The sequence below is a fragment of the Sebastes umbrosus genome, chromosome 6 (genome assembly GCF_015220745.1).
Source record: "Sebastes umbrosus isolate fSebUmb1 chromosome 6, fSebUmb1.pri, whole genome shotgun sequence".
Lineage (NCBI taxonomy): Eukaryota > Metazoa > Chordata > Actinopteri > Perciformes > Sebastidae > Sebastes > Sebastes umbrosus.
Window position 1 is genome coordinate 11,605,762 of NC_051274.1, and position 22,528 is coordinate 11,628,289.

The window sequence follows — 22,528 nt, forward strand, 5'->3', positions numbered from 1 at the left end:
TAGTGGATGTAGTTAATGCGGTCAACATTTTTGTTAGGAGTGATAGGGATCAGAGCACTTATTATAGGTATGTTTTCAAAACCTGCAGCTATTTGGTCAGCTAGTTTATATTCATTAGGGGAGCTACCTCACTACATCATTCTTTATAATCTTGGTTTAGCCTTCCCCCCCTTGTAGCCCACACCTTCCACCCTGCTTCTGAGTGAAAGCATTGTCTATTGTTAAAGAGTTACTTGTGATTAGCCAGTTTTAGCAGAGTGCAGAGGCGAGGATGATAAGTAATGTATCTAAACTAGTACAGTCTGTGCTTTCCCAGGTTATTCTTTATCCTTTTATCATGAATAACTAAAATGGTAACTGAAAACACGAAAATACATGAATTGCATTAAGATAGTAATATGAAATGAACGAGGACAAGAGAGGTAAACACAAATGCTACAGCAAACGCTACTAGCAGTTTGTCGTACTGCATGATGCTTCTAGTTTGTTTTCCTGCGCGCAACTGAAAAACTTTTATCTGGGTGATCCTATTTTATACTGGTTTGGGAAAGGAAGTGAAATTTCTCTCTGGTGGATTCTCCCCACCCCTGGTTTCTCTTTTTTATCTATTTTTATCTATTTTTGTCTATTTTTGTCTATTTTAGCATTTATTCTAAGCAACAATTTTTAATACAATGTGATATATAATGTTTTTCAAAAACCACCTAGATGAGTCCACCTAAACAACCATGTTAGCCTGATTTAACTGTAAATACAGGCAAGACCTTGTAACCTTCTTTCCCTTATGTGTATCTCATCACAGTCACAGTTTATACAGTATATGAAAAATAAAAAATTATACGTGACCCTCTTTTCACGTAGCCTGGGCTCCTTGTGGGGCTGCCTCCTCTGCTTCAGGTCCTGTCCTGCTGCTGGAGCACTGTGTTAGGTGCCACCAGTTGAGTCCTTTTCCTGCAAGCTGCACAGCTGTTGCAGTTCTGGCCAGAACCTTGTGTGGACCTGTCCAACGTGGCTCCGACCACTTCCTCTTTAACACCTTCAACCAAAGGTGTTCTGGGGGTCCGGAGTCAGGTCCTGGAACGTCCTCTGTGACAGGGGTGACAGGTTTGTCACCTGTATAGGAGAGAGCTGACACAAGAGCATTAACCTTCAAATAGTATGGTCGGTAACCGAGGTCAGGAAGGGGAGAGGGATTTTGGGACGGCCCTGGGAAAGGTCGGCCACACGTAAGCTCAAATGGTGTGAGTCCTGTTATTGTGGATGATACACAGTGCCAAATTTGTGGTGTAGTCCCAGAGCCTTTTCAACAGATTGCAGGTCTTTATTTTTGAAATGTGAACCATTATCTGACCTGATCAATTTAGGAAACCCATGTTTCGGAATGTACTCATTCACCAGATATTTAATGACTGATTTTGCGTCCTCTTTTCCCGTAGGGTAGGCCTCAACCCAACGTGAAAATGCGTCCACAATTACTAGGAGGAATCTTTTCCCCCCAGCCCTTACTCCCATATCTGTGAAATCCATAAAGATTTCCTGTCCCGGGGCAGTGGGAGAAGGATGTTTTCCTGCCCTAGGAGTGATGGTCGGTCTGATGTTACATGTACTACATACGTCACACTTATTCAAGAAGTCAGTTATAGTAGCATGTTTCCGGGGAATCCACCAGTGGCGGAGATCTCGTAACATCTGTTTGTGGCTTTTATGGTCAAGTCCATGAGTCTGAGTCAGTATTGAGGACATCCAACAGGGGGGCATAACTATTTGATCTCCGTTATACCATATACCATCAAACTGTTCTATAGCTCCCTTATCTTCCCAGATGGTTCGTTCTGCTGCTGTGGCAGATTCCTGAGCTTGTATGATGGAGAAATCAGTTATCTCAGAACCGAGATCTGCTGTGGTCATGACCATCATAGTAGGTAAATACCCTGCCGCCTTTTTAGCGGCTGCATCAGCTGCTTCGTTTCCTATACTCTCTAAATCAGTGCCCTGACTGTGTCCTTTCACTTTGATCACAGCTACCCTCTGTGGTAACTGGATTGCTTCCAACAACTCTTTCATCAACTCCTCATGAGCCATAGGTTTATTCTGACTAGTCTTAAAACCCGCTTGCACCCAGCCAGACATATCTCTGTGAATTGCATTGCACACATACGCAGAGTCTGTGAAAATATTCACTGCCTTCCCTTCCGCTAACCGCAGAGCACAAACTACAGCCGTAAGTTCTGCTGCCTGAGCAGATTGTTTCCCATCAAGAGGTAACACATTATATGTCAGCCTTTGGCCTTCATATGTAAATGAGAAAATGTCCTGTAAATGATCTGCTAAGGGCAGGCAAAAGAAGGCGTTAGCCAAATCTATACATGTGAAAGATGTATGGGCTGGGGTGAGCATCGAGAGAGCAGAGTGGGGGTTCGGTACTGGTGTAACAGGAGTCAAAACCAGGTCATTGATGGCTCTTAAATCATGAGCCATTCTGTATGAGCCGGAGGGTTTGATTACTGGCAAAATGGGAGTGTTCCACTGAGAGTAAGATTTTCTTAATACTCCCGCCTTTATCAGTCCTTCAATCGTAGGAGAGATACCCTGGGCTGCTTCCACTTTATGCTTATACTGAGGTCTCCAGATAGGGCAGTAAGTCTTCATCTCGAAAGTTACCGGTTCCATGCTGCACCTGCCAACATCAAAGGGGCCCGTAGACCACAGTGAGGAAGGGAGAGTTGCCAACATGGAAGTGGCTCCTTCACCATCTAACATCTCCCTACCGTGGTGGCGTGTTAGTAACTCATGTTTGCAAAGACCTGACACTGCATTGTAAAAAGAGAGTCTATATATGTTAGAGGATGGTGAGATTGAAACCCCCAAAAGGGAAGTGGGAACCCAGTCTGTCAGAGTGACTGCTGCTTTAACCATGGGGCCTAAGTCTTTAGCCTGATGTTTTGGAGCTATGGCTAGGGACACATGGGGAACAGCTTCTTCTGACATGCGATACCATTGTTCTTGTGCTGGGGTTAATTTTACTGCGGCTGCTACTCCTGCTGGTGCTATATAAACATCTCTTACTCCTATCCCCCAGGTTGTATCTAACAGGTTCTGTTGGAACTCATCTTGATACATAAGATCATTATTTCTGTCATAATTCAGAGTGCAGTGGAGAGGATCGGGAACAGGGAGGTAAGGGTGTAGAGCCCTAATCCATGGTTGCCACATGTTGTAAAAGTCAATCAGAGGGTTTCTGTCGGCTAGCAGGGCCCAATATATGTCTGCACAGGGTGGTGGGGCATCAGGTGAGGTATCAGGACTCAACATGCACATGCGATCAGCACTGGAGGGCGAGGAGCACACCATTTCTTCTCCTCCGGGGAAACTCACTATCACAGCTTCTGGTGAACAATGTACAGAAGCCCCCAGTGCTGCCAAAACATCTCTTCCCAGGAGATCACGTGGACAATCAGGTGCATACAAAAAGGGGTGCTCCATCACCTGTCTCCCAAGCCGGACAGGAAGGGGAACAGTAAAAGGCAGTCTTTGTTCAGTGCCGGAAAATCCCAAAACGGAAACATAGTGAGAGGAAAGGGAACACATAGGTTCAGCTAAGGTGGAGTAACGTGCTCCCGTATCCACCATGAACCATCTTCGCTTTCCGTTCACTGTCAACTGGAGACAGGGCTCTGCCAGCCCCTACCCCTCCATCTCCGTCGGGCACCCCTATGGGAACATTCCTGGTGTATATGGACCAGGTGGAGGTCCCTGCGCAGAGTACCCGCTGTATGCCTGCATTGGAGCTAGCTGTTGGTTTGGTGGAGTCTGTATTGTTGGCTGATATGACTGCTGTGGAGGCCCTCTCATCTGCTGTTGTTGTTTCTGAGGACAGTCACGTGCCCAGTGATCCGGGCTTTCGCAGATGTAACAACTGCCTCCTCTTGGTTGGGCATACCCTCTCCCCCTGCCTCCTCCTCTCCCTCTGCCTCTATTCCGGCCTTCATGATAAGGGGGCTGCTGATATGGGGCAGCTTGGTAAGGAACATGATACTGGGGTTGATACATAGCCTGTGACTGGCCCTGCAGTGGATAAGGATTCTGTGGCGGGGCTGGAGCTGGTGCTACATTTTGAGCCATCTGGGTATCTTTTTCTTTCCCTCCCTTTTTTTTATCTGTCGCACGAGTCCGTGCGTCTGCCAACTGTAATTTAGTCAACTGAGCTACCATCTCTTTTAATGACTCACTTTCCTCTTCCTCCTCCTTGGTTTCTGCATCCTGATGATGACAGAAATGTGTTTCCCATCTTGATGATTTTGCCCCTGCCATATCTGGATTCTCTTCCATCTTTCTCTTAACTCCTTCCGGAGCATGTTTTAACAGAGCTATTCTGAACAGAGGCTGCTGTGATTCTTTATCTGGGTTCACCCCCGTAGCCCCCGCCCACTCTGTCTTTGCTCTTTCTATGAACGTGCGTCCACTCTCCCCGTTCTTAATCTTAAACACCAAGCTGTGGAGCTTGCCCGCTGGTATGGGATACTTTTGTCTAATAGCATTACCGAAGGAGGTAGCGTAGGGGTTAAAGTTCCAAAGTACCACCTAACACTTGAAACAATGGTGCCATAACTTCGTTTGTATAATCACTGTCCTGTGGGGTTGGTACCGGACTAGGGGTAGGAGGAGGATAAGGAGGGGGGTTGGGATGTGGGCCAGGTGGGTACTGCTGATGGAGGGACATGTAATGTGGCGGCTGGCTAGTATGTGGGTTTGGTGGTGGGGGTGCGCTAGGACTGGGTGAGGGTTTCACTAGTGGTTTTGCTTCAGCGGTTTTTGCGTGGGTGGCTTTCGTCTGGCTGCCTAAGGCTGATAGTGCAGCCATCTGTATCACATTATATTTTACCAATATACTTGCCAACTCGTCTTCTTCCTTCCTCAATTTCCTCCTTACAAACATATTTCCCTTTTCTTTGTCTTCTCTTGCTTGCAGCAGCTTTCTATGAACCACCTGTATTAATGCTCTCATTACTGGCATAAATTTGGCTTCACTTCCCGTGGCTGGAAAATGCCCTTCCTTCACTGTCATGTTATACCACTCATCTAGGTCTTCAGTCTCTTTATTTCTAGTCTTGGGATCAAATGTACAGATTACATTGGTCCTGACTTTAGCCCATTGCTGTCCAAATGATAAACGGGGAGGCCCACAGCCACCCCGTTCCTCACAGTCTTTGTCAAATTCTCCGTCCATTCTGTCCAGTACTATTTCACACAGGTTTATTCAGTTTATGACAGTAACTAGATTCAGAGTAAATGGGTCGCTATGCCCCTCGCTGTGATCCTACCAACATAAGCTTCTACTGGACACTTTGATGTTCCAGCGATGTTGGCCCAGTATCAACAGTAAGTTTTAATTTTCCTCTGAATACTAGTTATTAATGTACACTCATACAGTTTTTATTACTAAACGGGCAGCTTTCCTCCTCTTAGTCTTTACCAAAAGGGCAGCTTGCTCCCCTAAATTAATTCAGCTTTCCTCCTTTTAGTTCTACTAAAAGGGCAGCTTTAATTCAGCTTTCCTCCTTTTAGCTTTACTAAAAGGGCAGCTTTAATTCAGCTTTCCTCCTTTTAGCTTTACTAAAAGGGCAGCTTTAATTCAGCTTTCCTCCTTTTGGATTTACCAAAAGGGCAGCTTTAATTCAGCTTTCCTCCTCTTGGATTTACCAAAAGGGCAGCTTTAATTCAGCTTTCCTCCTCTTGGATTTACCAAAAGGGCAGCTTTAATTCAGCTTTCCTCCTCTTGGATTTACCAAAAGGGCAGCTTTAATTCAGCTTTCCTCCTCTTGGATTTACCAAAAGGGCAGCTTTAATTCAGCTTTCCTCCTCTTGGATTTACCAAAAGGGCAGCTTTAATTGAGAAAGTCTTTACTTCTGCAACATTTATCACTACAAAGGAGATTCAGCACAACAAGAGAGATAATTTAGAGTAAGCCAATATGCAGAGTTCGATAAAACAGGTTCTGCTCACCTTTAAGATTTCAGGGATCCCTTTCTCTCTCTCGCCGGTCTGTCCGTCCTTTGGACACGCTTCTCAATGCCGAAGATCACGTCGGGGTCACCAATTGAAGGAACTGGCCTTCTACCTCCGAGAGGTCAAGGCCCAGTTACGTGCTGGTTAATCTTGTGTGACAAAGAGAATTTCCAAACAGACGGGTTAAAGCATAATAATACAATTTATTCCGAACACTTAATGTTGCATAAGTAAAATAAAAGAGTTTACAGATATCTGGATCCAACCTACATGTCCCTGACAACATACAGTGCATGGGTCAGTTCGTGAAGTCTGAACCCCGAGCTATCCCTGATCCAGCCTATTCATGGTTTACACAATATTAATATTCATGAGCTTATGGCACGTGATGTTTCTGCTGCATGTCTTCTTCTTGGTTATCTCTTTCTGACTCCTTCCTCCCTTTGGCCTTGAAAAAAGAACAGAGCATGCCATCCTCCCTGTCCTCGCAAACACTTCACACACAACAAATCCAACAATCAGGTTATTGCAGGTCATTGTAAGCACTTTTGTACATAATAAATCCAACATCAGCCGGGTGTGGGTGGGTGGAGAGCAGACCAGTGTCGGAGGATCGTAGTTTCCGGGATGGAGTGTAGGGGTGGAGAAGGTCGGTTAGGTACTGAGGGGCATGGAGGGATTTGTATGTGAGAAGGAGGAGTTTATAGGTGATGCAGGACTTGATTGGAAGCCAGTGAAGGTGGATGAGTGTGGGGGTGATGTGCTGCCAGGGCCTAGTGCGGGTGAGAACCCTGGCAGCTGAGTTATAGACATACTGGAGCCTGTCCAGGGCTTTGCTGGGTACCCCGGACAGGACTCCATTACAGTAGTCCAGACGGGAGGTGATGAAGGCGTGAATGAGGGTCTCTGCCATGGAGTCGGAGAGTGATAGCCAGAGTCGGGAAATGTTTTTGAGGTGGTAGAATGCAGATTTAGTGACGGATTTGATGTGTGATTGAAACGAGAGGATTAATACAACATAAATCACTTATACATTTTGATTAGAATAAATTAAGCTACCAAGCAGTAGATAAAACAATAAAAATCAGCCTCACGTTTACCAGCTGCAACATTAAAGTGATGAAGACATTAATGCATCCATAATTATAATCCAGTAATATGTGATTCTGAAATGAGAAATTCTACATAATGAGCACTTTTCTATTTTGGTGCATTTTGATGAAAATACTTTAATACTGTAGCTTTACTTAAGTAACATATTGAATGCAGTACTTTTACTTGTAACAGAGTATTTTTTCCACCACAGGCTAACACACACACATCAGTAACACACGCTGCTGCCACACTGACAACTATGCTAATGTCGCTAGATTAGCATAATTCTTTTCAAACCGCATTGAATTGGTACAGTATTAAAAAACACACACACTTAACGTTATTTACCTTCTGTACGGTGCAACTAGTCCCCAGCCAGGTGGTTTAACTCTGCGTTGACCGAAGTTAGCGACATACACAGTTGGCTGACATGAGCTTTGTTAGCTTTGTTTCCATGGCTGCATGTGATTAGCTGTCAGCTTCACCCTGCAGCCTCTCACCACTACAACCCGCCCTCCACCGTTACCATGACGACAAGGGTTTAGGCTGAAAGTTTATAACAACAAATAATAAATATTCATTAATCAAATTAAATTAAATTAATTTAATGTCTGTTTGTGTTTAAATTAACTTTATTAAAACAACAGTAAACATACCCCATTGTAGGCCGCTTAAGAGAACGGCTTCAGCCTGTTGCTATGATACGTCAGCGTCGCCGCCATATTGGGGAAGGCAGGACTGGCCGGTAAACAAATACAAGTGAATGGGAGAGCTGCCGTTTTTCTAGATAAAAAGACTCGGTCAAAACCGAGTATATGCCTGGACGTATATGGTCAGTATGTGAAGTTGCGGCTAAATTGTTACACAAATAGTCAGTGGTCATGTCTATTATGTTTTGTGAACAGTTTTTTCGACTTATGTTTGATTGAAGGACAACTTATAATGAAGCAAATGACATTCAGTCATAGTAAATGGTAACATTTACTAGTTATTATACATTTTATACAAGGTGAAAAGGTATTAGCATGACATACAGTATGCAAGGTTAAAAGTATTTCAGTTTTTTATTAAAGCATGTGTATGAAAAGTGTTCATCATATAAGTGTTATTTAACAATATATACATACTTCATAAAGTTTCTCAGCGTTGAGATTCTCCCGCTGTCATCACTGACGTCGTTGCTGTCGTATTTATTCCTAGATGGAGTGTTGATTGAGCAGCTGCATAGCCTGGCACTGATCGATCCGAACTCCATTCAGAAAACAAGCATTTTAAAAGTTGTTTGCTTGTCGTCTTGCGGACAGACCTGACAAAGCATGAATTCAGACTTTTTACTAATCAGCATCATTATGTAGTTATTTCGGCACACTTTTGATCCATTTAAAACAACGTCGCTGCCGTATTTATGCCTAGATGACGTTATGTTGAGTGTTGATGGAGCTGCTACAATGTTAGCCTAGCCTGGCATTGATCGATCCGAACTCCGTTCAGAAAACAAGCATTTTAAAACTTGTTTGCTTGCTGTGTTGCGGACAGACTTGACAAAGCATTAATTCTGTCTTTTTACAAATCGACATCATAATGTCGTTATTTCGGCATATTTTGATCCGTTTATTGTATTATTATTATTATTATTATTATCATTATTATTACTTTAGTAGCGATGTGTGGCTTGCTAGATACAGTCAGGAGGAAAGACAGGCGAAAATTTCCTTCACGCTTGGAGTGAATGCACGGTAAAACAATACGAAGCACAACATAACGTAACTTAAACGAACATAAACAATAGCACATGTACAACAACAGCACTATGTAATGATACATTGAACCGCTGACACGCTCCTCAGAAAACATAAACACAGAACTGTTCCCCGCCTTTTCATTCTGAAAGAGCAACGACCAATGAGTCGGCCGACCAATCCTGTAACTTCATCACTCAGTCAGTCACTCAGTGACAGACTTTTGCGTTTGTAGGGCTGGCCCTCTGCGGTCCAGCCAAAAAGCACTATAACATATACATTTCTCAACCGATTTTAATGAGTCGTTTTTAGATTCAAGAGTTTATGATCTAGGTGGAGTAGGAAAAAAAAAGGTTTTGTCTCCAGTTACTTAAAATCTCAATACTAGCCTACAATCGCTGCTAGATGCTAGTATCAATAGACCTCACATTACATGAACTGTATTACTTAGCTATGTTGTGAGAAATATAAATAAGTAATTTGCCATAATTACTTTGGCTTATTTTACTTTGTTAAGAGCTGCTACTTGTCCCTATAAATATAATATAGTTTACATGAAATGTCTTCCTCCATATAGCGATCAGGTTTTCAATCAGTACCCCAACGCTGCTACTGTAATTAGTCTACTATTACGTTACTTTTCAGGCACCTTATCGATATTGTAATAACAGGCAAATAGTAGTAGCCTAAATAACAAAATAAAGGTAACAATAAAGATTAATAAAAGTGATCTGAATTTATTGAAATAATGGCAGTAATACAGCATTTATGAAATAACAAATAATAATCTAATAGTGTAATTGTTAATCATTGATTTCACACATTACACTGGAAACACAGGGCCAACTGTCACCACTGTTCATTGCAACAATACTCCCCAAAAGGTCTAAATTAGTTTAGATTACCCCTCAAAATCAGATCTCAACAAATAGTTTGACTTGTTGCCATTAGGTGTGTCCACTGAACTTCAAAGTTTACTACGCACCTAAATTTATCTGGGCTAAAATATAGGCCACCATTTCATTATTAAAGTAATACAAATCTTAATAAATAAAATAATGATAAGACCATATTTTGTGTTGTTTTTGTTTTGTATCATATTCCCAAAAGGTCATGGCAGTGTAACTGCACAGCTAACTTGCATCTTTATATCCTAAAATCAACTGTATTTCTTCCTGGATGATTCATCATTTTTGGCTGTTGTGTAAGTTTTCATCAGTTACCATAACCATCTATAAAGCAGGTTATAGTAAATTTATATTCAGTTTTACTTGCGTATCACACACATCTGACAACCACCAACAGGGTTTTCATCAACAGAGATAAACTTCAGGGTCAACAACCAATTCCAAAGTTGAACTTTCTGGCGTCAGTGCTTAAGATTCTTCAGAAACGCTGGATTGTACCAGCAGAAGACACATAATTATAGACAGGTTGTTAGACTCACTGAAGTGTAAGAGCTATAGGAAGTAAGGATCTCATACACAGTGAAAAATCTAACAAAATATTGTGTGTTTTTTTATACAACAGGCAGATGCATAATATTTCTATATCTCCGTGGTTCCTCCTTTTTTGATTAAAGGAAGAACTGAAGTAGCCCAAGTTGACCCAAAGTTGGCGGTCACACTAAAATGATGACGTCACATTACCCACGACTGACCTGTGGTGGTCTAACAAACAATTAAATGCAGTTCTAAAAAACAAATAACACATTTCCATATGGAGTTTCATGATCAAGCAGAACCATCTGTAACAAAAGACAAGGGTAGCAACACAATTATATAAAACAATTAACATAGCGATACTAATAGCCTTATTCAAAAACAAGAAGTATTTCCTCCTTCGAAACCGCATAACGCAACTTAATATACTGTAGATCTGGCAATTAGTATTAGAAAGACAATTATACATATACAGATATTATACAGTATAATGTTTAATATTTTACTGTTACACACGTTGTTCTTGTGTTAAGCTTCATCTGTGATCTGAGCCATGGCCACACTAGCAGAGCTTGACGGAGACAGACGGCTGGACATCCGACGAGCTCGCTGGAGTAGTAGTCCGAGCTGAGCAGGAATATCTTCACTTCCATGGAGGTAAACCAGAGGGTTGAGAGCACTGTTCAGACACACAAGGCCACGACTTATCTGTTTAGCAATGTAGACTCCATTGGACCATTCAAGGCATATCATCTGTTTGGACAGAACTCTTGACCAGAGATTGAGGTTCTTCAGTACATGATAGGGGATGTAGCAAACAGAGAAGAGAAGAATCAAGATGAGCAACAACTTCAAGCTTCTCTGTTTCAGTACCGTGTCAGTGGCATTTGTGCGGCAGAGAACGACAATCACATGTCCATAGCAGCCCAGTGTGATGAGGAATGGGATGCAAAACCCAGTGAGTGTCCATCCAAGGCTGTATTTCAGGTAATCCTCAACATAGATTTTACTGGTGGTATCATAACATTTCCCAGGCTTGTTTCCAAATGTCTTGCTGTAGAACATGTCTGGAAGACTTTGAACACTCACAAAGAACCAAACCATGACTGAGATCCCCACAGAGTGAGTCAGAGTTGATCTTCCCATCATTCTCACTGGATGGACAATAGCCATGTACCTGTACACACTTATACAAGTCAGGAACCCGATGCTGCCATATAAATTCAGATTGAAGCAGAATCTTGTTATCTTGCAGAATGTATCTCCAAAGATCCAATTCTCTGTCTTAATGTAGTACACCATCAAAAATGGGAGTGTTAAGAGATACAGAATATCTGCTAGTCCAAGGTTGAGAACAAAAACATTGATGATCTTTAGCTTCTTCCAGTTTTGCAGCAAAGACTTCAATCCCCATCCATTGGCTACCAGACCAATGATGAAGACTAAAATGAAAACAGGAGGCAGAAATCTGCCTGCAAAGTCAAAGTCAACACGAGGACAAGAGGATTTATTCATTCTGTCTTCTGGAAAGCAGTTAGTTCCTTCTCTTGGTGAGTATGAGATAGGATGTAGAAAGATGTTTTTTATTTAAAAAATGTAAAATATAAAATTAAAGTAATCTAAATTAAATCCATGCTGAGCCCAAGCCCTTACCAAAAAGAAGTTTATTCAAGTGTGCTATTAGTATACTTCTTTTAAACTTTAAATAAGAGAGCATACTTACAGTTTACTTTTAATGTACTTATCAGAGATATACTTTAAAAAAAAAGTATACATAAGTATATTTGGCTCACACTGACAAATATACAAAAAAGTCTAAGTATACTTGGATTATAGGCCCATTTTAACTTAATCTTTTGATCAAGATATACTTAAGAAAAATATAATTAAGTATTCTTGCCTTGTAGGCCTACAGAAAGGTATACTTGGCTTGTAGTTGTGCTTACTTGATAGAGTAGCCGATTAAAGTGTGTGATCAAGTAACAGCTTCGACTACAGTAAAATACAGGTTTATATGTGATTGTGTGGCCTCGCGTAGAATTTCTCTCTTTTTCTGGCGCCTCTGACAAACCTTTATGAGCAACATTTATGAGAAATGGAAACTGAATTTCATGCACTAGTTTAGTAACCTATGCTTCTAGCACTATTTCTAACATGAGAGTTTTTAAAGTTTAAGTTATGCCTATTATATTTCTGTGTCATGTAGCCTCAAGAATTAGACAGCTTCTCATTACTCAGATATATTATCTAGTACATGCAAAGTTAAGAAACCCTTCTACATGATGTAAAGTGGAAGGCAAACTCTTTAGCAACTAAATGACTGGATACAACATGACATAAACCACAGCAGAGCTGAGCAGACCGGAATGAGACAGGAGGAAGTGGATGTCAGCTGACTATCACTAGAAAGTACACAAGACCATTTGGGTATTGATATTAGTAGCATGAAAAATTCCCCCCAAAAAGTCTTATCAATCCTTGTGTCATCAAACATCAACTGCAAATATATGGGGCTTAATAATGAGGAATAATAGTTTACAAACCTAATCTGCAATGTTTTATCGGTCAAGTATAACAGCAGATGAGGAAGTTGCCCAAGTTAATTAGTGCTGACAACGCAATCTCACATCCAACTGTGTAAGAGTTTGTACACAGTAGAGTTAAGTCATTTTGTGATGTTTATCACGCGACAAATACACCTTCAGTGTAGATGCATAGTAACAACTCCAGGAATGCTCTGACAGCTGCCAAGTTGAGGAGTAGCAGACAATGATTAAATGATGAATATGGGAAATAAGTTTATCCAGAAAGACTGAACATCTGTCTTCATATAATACATTTACTAAATAAAATGCTTCATTTGAGGCCTTTTTCCCTTCTGTAAAGCTGAGTGTATTCTTGTTAAAGACAAGAGCACTTGTTCAACTCGACCTGTGAGGTTGGCAGATAAGACAAGACATGTTTAAGGGCACGCCACTACCCTGAAACATGAGGTAACTGGGCTAGACTTTGGATATATGCAGCAAACTGTGATATGATCACAAGTACAGAGCTGATAAAAGAGCATTTCAACAAGATGCTACATTCAAGTAATGATGAGTAAAAATGTATCTGCTCCAAAGAATGAGTTTGGCGTTATTGTTATGTGCAGACCTTTTAAATGTTTCCAATACTAAATTAGCAGTATCATTTTATTCTGTAGCCTGGTCGTGGCTCAGTTAAACAACATTTTCATTTAACTGTCCTCTCTGTTTCTGCCAACAGGCCTTTTCTGCAGGACATGTTGGTCGTTTATTTCGTGAGATGTGATACTATAAGTCTGCCAAGCTGAAATAGAAGGTGGTGTAATAATTACATGGAAGACAGAACAGAAACCCGGAAGTTGCAAAATCTTGCAAAACAAACCAATTGGGGTGAAATTCGCATTTCTTACCTCAATGCAGAAAATGAGGAAGGGCACCCGCCATCATTTAAAAAATAAATAAATAAATAAAAAAAATTTACTGGGTGACCAGCGCCCCCCGGAAGATGGCGCCTTAGGCAACCGCCTATATGGCCTATGCCTTAAGTTGGCCCTGCGCCCCTCGACCTTTACAATGACAGGTGATCAGGTTGAAAGTTTATAACAACAAGTAATAAATACAAATAAATCAATTTAATTAAATAAACGTCAAGACAGACCATGTTATGTTTTGTTTTGTAGGCTTTTCATGTGCTTAGCAACTGTATTTAAATTAACTTAACAACAGTAAACATTTATCTTACTGCCTATGATTTTAACAGTCTGTTGTTATAAATTCACAGTGGCTGATGACGGCTTATAGCTGAAACGCATTCCTTTGTTTGCCCAAAATAAACTAAAAAAGACTCTTTATCTGTGAGTGCCGGTGATTTGTTTCTTCTGTTCTTACCACTACCTGGCACGCGATACTGTTCAAGACATGGAGATGTGCTTACTGCTATTTTCTATAAATTCACAGTGAACATTTGCTTGAAATTACTAACATGAACTGGTTTTAATCAGTGGTGGAAGAAGTACTGAGATCTTTAACTTAAGTAAAAGCACTAACACCACAGTGTAGAAATACTCTGTTACAAGTAAAAGTCCTGAATCCAAATGTTATCCGACATTTATAAAAAATACAAGTATTAGCATCAAAACATTCTTAAAGTACCAAAAGTAAAAGTATTAATTATGCAGAATGGCTCATTTCAGAATTATATATACTATATATCAAAATGTATCAAAATGTATAAATTGATAATCTGTAAGTAACTTAAGTTACCAAATAAATGTATTGCAGTAAAAATTACAATATTTGCCACTGAGATGTAATGAAGTAGAAGTATAAAGTCAAAAATTGTACTTAAGTAGCCTGTAGTACTTGAGTAAATGTACTCAGTTATTTTGCACCAATGGTTTTAATATAACATTTTTAAAAATTAATATAATTTAAGGATGCATCAGATTTGATTAAATCCCTTTCCTTAATAACACAATAACAGCTTTGTAATCATAAAGAATGTGGAAAATATTCAATCTGAAAAGCCTATTTGAACCAAATGATGGATGATGTATGTCTAGGTAATAAATACAACCCCCCCCAATAATGAACTGGAAGTCAGATAATTCAAAGTTTCCTTTACTTAAATGAAACAATTAACACAATAATAATAACAAAAAAATAATAATACAAAAAAAAAATAATTCTCCCTTCTAAACTGCATATTAAAAAGAATATTATGACATATACAGTATAATGTTTAACAGTTCACTGTTAAACACGTTTTTCTTGTGTTAAGCTTCATCTGATATCTGAGCCATGGCCACACTAGCAGAGTTTGACATAAACAGACGGCTGGACATCTGACGAGCTCGCTGAAGTAGTCGTCCGAGCTATTTTATCTTTTTCTGATCTGTAATCTCCATCATTTAATATGTTGTCCAATACTGTTTTCCTCAACCCATGCTTAATCAAAATGATTACTATTTTTCCACACAGTAAAATCACTAAAGTTGAAGGATTTTTGGACAACTATGCTGACACAGTATATATATATATGCAGTACCAGTACCAATATACATTAATCTGCTGTTATTCTTTTATGGTCTTCCTGTGCATCCCTTTGATGTGCAGTTGATACAGGGGTGTTGCAGTCGGTGAAGCTCATACAATTTGCATCCTCTTTATTTTTACACCTTCGCACTATGAACTTCCTGTTTCGATCCAAAGAAATCATACATAGCACGGAGCCTCCCCACTGCAACCACAATATGTCGTCATGTTCTCTCAGCAAACCTTTCTGAAAGTGAACAGCGACATTTTCAGAATAGAAAAGAAGAGAGTGAATTTTCTTTTTTAATCTGAGTTTTTTTGAGCTTGTTAACAGTAATATGACAATCACATAGATAAAACCTTGAGCCGGTACAATAAATGTGTAACAGTGGCAGATGGTGGAATACAATTGTTTAATTTCACTCGCATATCAGACAATTTACGCCAGGGGAATTTAACTAGGGGCGATAGGCAGCCGTAAAACGGCTTGACGGGCAATTAATATATACAGTATAATGTTTAACATGTTACTATTTTTCTTGTGTTACACCTTCATATGTGATTTGAGCCATGGCCACACTACTAGAGTTTGTTGGAGGTGGATGGCTGAACAACTGAGTAGCTCGCTGGAGTAGTCGTCTGAGCCGAGCAGGAATATCTTCACTTCCATGGAGGTAAACCAGAGGGTTGAGAGCACTGTTCAGACACACAAGGCCACGACTTATCTGTTTAGCAATGTAGACTCCATTGAACCATTCACGGCATATATTCTGTTTCCTTGAAATTCTTGACCAGAGGCTGAGGTTCTTCAATACATGATAGGGGATGTAGCAAACAGAGAAGAGAAGAATCGTGATGAACAACAACTTCAAGCTTCTCTGTTTCAGTACCTTGTCGATGGAATTTATGCGGCAGATAACGACAATCACATGTCCATAGCAGCCCAGTGTGATGAGGAATGGGATACAAAACCCAGTGAGTGTCCATCCAAGGCTGTATTTCAGGTAATCCTCAACATAGATGGAACTAGTGGTATCATAACATTGCACAATGTTGTTTCCAGATGTTTTGCTGTAGAACATGTCTGGAAGACTTTGAATGCTCACCAACAGCCAAACCATGACTGAGATCCCCACAGAGTGAGTGACAGTTAATCTTCCCATCATTCTCACTGGATGGACAATAGCCAGGTACCTGCACACACTTATACAAGTCAGGAACCAGATGCTGCCATATAAATTCAGATTGAAGCAGAATCTTGTTATCTTGCAGAATGTATCTCCAAAGATCCAATTCTCTGTCTTAAAGTAGTACACCATCAAAAATGGGAGTGTGAGCAGATACAGAATATCTGCTAGTCCAAGGTTGAGAACAAAAACATTGACGATCTTTAACTTCTTCCAGTTGTGCAGCAAAGACTTCAATCCACATCCATTGGCTACCAGACCAATGATGAAGACTAAGATGAAAACAGGAGGCAGAAATCTTGTTGTAAAGTCAATGTTGACACGAGGACAAGAGGAGTTATTCATTCTGTCTTCTGGAAAGAAGTTAGTACAACTCTTTTCCTCCGTGGTTGATCTGGCTTATGAGAAGTCAAAGAAAACATGACCTAGTATTTGACAAACTTCCTGTTTGAATGTCCACTGCCTCAACCGCAGATTTGAGATGACAAAATCTATGTGCAAGATCTCCACATGTGCGCTGTGTCCATTTGCTTGCTTGTGCACAACCACTGCTCATTATTCTATCCATTGAAAAGCACTATATAAAATTCTCTACGGCATATCACGGTGGATGATAAAAAGGCAGAAATCTGCTTGAAAAGTCAAAGCTGATTTTTTGACAAAATGTGTTGTTCGTTGTCTTCTGGAAAGCAGTTAGTATAGGTCCTTCTCTCTGTGAGTGTGAGATAGAATAGATAGTACCAGAATTGGTGGTGAAGACAAGACTTCCCCTTTTAGCCACACACCACATATGAGGTCCTGCACCTGCCATGTCACCCATGTCATCCAGGAAATGACATGGGTTGGCTGGTTTGTCTGATTTTTTAAATAGAAAATTAAAGTCATCTAAAGTGAACCCATGATGAGCCAAAGTAACAACTTAGCCTACAATTACAGGTTTATATGTGATTGTGTGGCCTCACGTGTAGAATTTCTTTCTTTTTCTGACACCTCTGACAAAACCTTATGAGAAGCTGAAACTGAATGTTGAGCTCAAGTAACCTACGCTTCATTTCTAACATGAGAGTTTAACAACATTTATGTTATGCCTATTATATTACACGGCTTTATTGAATACTCAATTCTGATTGGTCAATCACGGCGTTTTATGGTCTGCTATTTCTTTATAGCACACTGTTGCTATGTATAACAGAACGTTGCTATGGGCGCAGTTGTGGTGTCGGACTCTGGCGGACCAGTTTTGTGTTAAAATTGCTTCGGGGTTTATTTCACAACAATGACTGTCTCACTGTACATTATCCCTTACATATTTCTGTGTCAAGGGGCAGCTCCAAGAAGTAGCCAGCTTTTCATTATTCAGATAGATTCCTTCAAGATAAAGAAGAGGATTTTATGCGTCTGCGCCGGCGATAGCCGTGGCTGGAGGCATTGTGTTTTTGGGATGTCCGTCCGTTCTCGTGAATACGATATTTCAAGAACACCTGGAAGGAATTTTTGCACAAATGTCCACTTGGAATCAAGGATAAACTGATTCGATTTGGGTGATCAAAGGTCAAATGTCAAGGTCACTGTGTTTTTAGCCATAACTCAAGAATTCATATGCTAATTATAACAATTTCACACAAATGTCTAACAGGATAAAATGATGAAGTGATGACATTTTGGACAGACATGGATGTAAACTGTAAAGCTGGGCATACACTATACGATTTCAGCCCGTTTCTGGCTCGAATTTTGAGCCACACGACTCATTTTAGAGTCGGACCGAATTTCAGCTTTGTCGGGCGTCGTTGGCCGCGCAGTGTACAGGGAGTGGGGGAACCGAGGACAGATTAACTCCTCCTGACTAGCCGTCGGACGAATTTCTGACATGTCAGAAATTTTGCTCGGCCGTCCATAGGCTCTCGTACAGTTGAAGCAGAGCCACAAGCATTCCCTAACGTTAGTGCTTTTTATCTACTTCTTTTATTTTTTACAGTAATCACAGTGAGCTATCAAGATACCAGTGTACAATAGATGGTAAAACATAGCTAACTTACCTCCAATTCTCTCTGCAAAATGGTCAAGCCATACTGTCCACGTCTACCTTGCCACCTGCAAGTTCATATACGCCGGCACCTCTTTTTTTTTTTTAAACATTTCCACAAACAGGATGGCACAGATGATCCAAGGCAGCATGTTTCTGCCTTGTTGGCATTATAGTGATCCGCACAAACCTCTGCTAGCAAACAAACTTTACCTGCCTCGCAGCTTTCAAACAAATCTTTAATGACAACTGTCAACAGAACGCCCGCAGGAGACGACAGGCTGTTTTTTTTTTTTTCTATTTTACACATACAGTGGCTGATGATCGGACCGAACAGTGTGAACACAAATCAGGAGCTTTGACTTTACATCGCAAACGATGTACTCGTACACTAGGAGTAGGAATTACACAACAACATTTCAAAAATCATACAGTGTATGCCCAACTTAATTTGACTGGTTGGCGGTGGCATACAACTGTGAGGCAAAGTATCTGCTATCTGGTAGGGTTAGAAACAGTGGCATTTGCCATATCCTGTAACATACTTTCTGTTGCAGCTGCTCAACAGTGAGCTAATGGAATCTTCTGATACTGTATTGTATGTTATCAGCAATATTACTGGGACTGTTTAATATAATCCTCCTGTAATATCTTAGTGTAAGAAAATCTTAAAAAGAAATGTATTGCACTGCCCTCAGCACTAGATTCTTTTGTCCACTAAATGTCAGGATGTCTAATAAGGTCATCTGGTCTGACTGACATAGAGTTCATTCTTATGTTCAAAACTGTAAAGAAGACATCAACAAAAAAAAAGCCATTAATCGTAACATTAGTCATTAATTTGGCTTCATTTTTCAAATGAAATACCAAAAATGACTTTTATGCTGCTGTGTATTACTGTGTGGAAGTTTTTAACAGCTTATCAGCAAGAAGCAGAACTGTACTGCACAATAGTAATTAATGAATGATGAAATGAAACGTTGGGAAAAGCTACAGTATCTACAACATAACTACCAGTATATAAATCTGTAAATACTATAATATGAAAAAATATATACATCAAAAACAAAAATCATTGAGAGTACAAATGTAAAATATTGAGACATGTTTCATCCCTCCAGAATTATTGACAACAAAACTGAAAAATTAAGAAATAAGTGCAATGTCACGTGACTACAAACACACAAAAACTGATAAAAGATGCATTGCTCATGTCAGAAAACAATATCTGTCAACACAAAGGTTGGAGTCATTCTGTGGCATAAATTCTATCAAACAAACATATTTCTAAATCATTGAAATTTTCTCTTTAAGACATTATGTTATCAGTGTAAATATGTCATTAAAACTATTTTTATGACCAAATCAACATCATGGCCAACTGCGTCAGTCCATAGTTTAGGTCTTTTAGGTGAAAAACAAACTGTATTTGAATTACAAGAAATTATTTTTCTAGGTCCAGATGCAGCAATGCAGAATTATTCAAATGTAATTGGTCCTCATGCCCAAAAATATTAACCCAGTGTAAAAAGAATCATGGGATTAATTGCTACATTTTGACCTTCATATGACTAGTTCAGTCCTGCTTTTTTCAACCAAGGAACATTACACGAATCAGACCCAATCTTCAATCTAAAGATTTGGAGAAAGTCAACCATGCTTTTATCTCATTAACAAATTTTCTTTATCTGTATCTGTATCTATATCTATTGACTAAAAGATAAAGAAAGAAAGAAGCAAATTTAAACAGAAATATAAATGTATGTAACATTCTAATAATGAATTAATGGCTTTAACTAATTTTATCTTTTTGTAAAGTCCAAGTTGACACGAGGACAAGAGGAGTTATTCATTCTGTCTTCTGGAAAGAAGTTAGTACAACTCTTTCTCTCCGTGGTTGAGCTGGGATATGAGAAGTCAAAGAAAACATGACCTAGTATTTGACAAACTTCCTGTTTGAATGTCCACTGCCTCAACCGCAGATTTGAGATGACAAAATCTATGTGCAAGATCTCCACATGTGCGCTGTGTCCATTTGCTTGCTTGTGCACAACCACTGCTCATTATTCTATCCATTGAAAAAGCACTATATAAAATTCTCTCCGGCATATCACGGTGGATGTTGAATCTTGGGCTGGTGATGTCTAAAGCAGACTTTGTGTTGAAGATATTGTTATAAAATTTTCATGTGGCAGTGAACATGATCTGCTAAGCCTTTTTGAACAATCATTACTGAGACTCACAGATTCAGTGAAATTGTACTTTAATCATGTAAACTTCTTTTCCATAATAATTTTCTACATACACAGAATTATACTTACATGCAAACTCATATCTTTTTATCATTTTGTTACCTTATTCATGTTTAACAGTCTTTTGTGGCCGATTGATTAACAGAAAATATAACTAATACCATTGATTAAAGCTAATTGACTATGTAAACTTCAAAAATATCAAAAAAACATTTATACATACACGTAAAAAAAGAAAAAAAAACAGAGCAGGAGAGTTGGGAAGCTGAAGACTTGTACAGAATTTTTAACAATATTGTGCAAGGCTGTTTTTAAATTTAGAGCAAGTCTAAATTAAGTCTCTGATCTAAATAAGCAAACTGCAAAGACAAGGGTCTACAGCCACACTAGCTGCTGTGTGAAGCTGAAATGCTTATTATAAAAAAACAACAACAACATATTGTTAGGACCTGTTAGGACCTGTTAGGACCTTTGCCAAGGTCCGAAGTTTGTTTTTGATGCTAAGCAGTTGTGGTGAAATTAATGTAAAAAAAACATTGATGATCTTTAGCTTCTTTCAGTTGTGCAGCAAAGACTTCAATCCCCATCTACTAACTACCAGACCGATGATGAAGACTAAGATGTAAACAGGAGGCAGAAATCTGCCTGTAAAGTCAAAGTTGACACGAGGACAAGAGGTGTTCTTCATTCTGTCTCCCTAAAAGCAGCAAACAATGTGAAGCAAGTTTACTATGGTGCCGAGAATGGTTGAAGTAAATGAGGCAATTTTGTCTTTAAACATCGCTACCTGTTGAATACTATTTTTAGAAACTTATCATTACGAGATTAAACAGGAAATGTATGTCATCTCCCAAGGTGGGTAGATGCAATGATAAAACGGTATCTTGAAGTTGAATGTGGTTGTATGTGGCCACATAGTTCAAATGTAGCAGTAGTGTGACCATACAAAGTATTAATAACTGATATCACAAGATTCATGAAATCATATTTGTAGGACAGTCTCAGGAACTAACTATAACATTTGCATTTTTTGGCTCGTTATGTTGAATAGTCACAGACTTCTGGTCAGAGACGAGGCATTATATTGTTATAAACATGTGATATGCGAATGAACGCCATCACCACACCAGTCAATCCACTCCACTTGTTGGTTAGTGTAAGGCTCTATACAAAAGAACAGATAAGCAAAGCTATAAACCAGGCATATTCAGCCTGAAGTAAATAAACCCTAATAATAAGAAAATCTCCACAATGCATATCCAAATACGGATTCTTGTAAGTACACACAGCCTCTAATGTGGAAGTCCAAGCCGACAGTACCATGTCCAGCTCTTCAGACTGCATTGAAGAACAGTTCAAGATGATCTTGCTGATGATCTTGTAGTTTAAAGGGACTATTTGTAACTTTGTACGCGCATAAATGTAGCGGGTCGTCACACATGCGCGCTCGCATATGCACGTTCTCGTGTAGCCGCTGTACCCTCCTCCTCTGCCTGCTCTCCTTCACTCAGACGGCTCAGCTCGCTCCACCTCTAGACATGAACGCGCGCTCACTCCACACTCAAGATATGTGAATGAAAATGGGTTCTATGGGTACCCACGAGTCTCCCCTTTACAGACATGCCCACTTTATGATAATCACATGCAGTTTGGGGCAAGTCATAGTCAAGTCAGCACACTGACACACTGACAGCTGTTGTGCCTGTTTGGCTTGAGTTTGCCA

The 22,528-nt window shown here is 39.8% G+C and overlaps 2 protein-coding genes across 2 annotated transcripts; both read right to left on the minus strand.

Moving 5' to 3' along the window:
* Positions 1-10,124: 10,124 nt before the first annotated feature.
* On the minus strand, positions 10,125-11,826 carry LOC119489357 (P2Y purinoceptor 1-like). Its single transcript, XM_037771666.1, has one exon. The coding sequence runs from the start codon at positions 11,796-11,798 to the stop codon at positions 10,812-10,814; it is 987 nt and encodes a 328-aa protein (XP_037627594.1). The 5' UTR covers positions 11,799-11,826; the 3' UTR covers positions 10,125-10,811.
* Positions 11,827-15,000: 3,174 nt separating this feature from the next.
* Positions 15,001-16,911, minus strand: LOC119490103 (P2Y purinoceptor 1-like). Its single transcript, XM_037773314.1, has one exon. The coding sequence runs from the start codon at positions 16,870-16,872 to the stop codon at positions 15,871-15,873; it is 1,002 nt and encodes a 333-aa protein (XP_037629242.1). The 5' UTR covers positions 16,873-16,911; the 3' UTR covers positions 15,001-15,870.
* Positions 16,912-22,528: the final 5,617 nt, after the last annotated feature.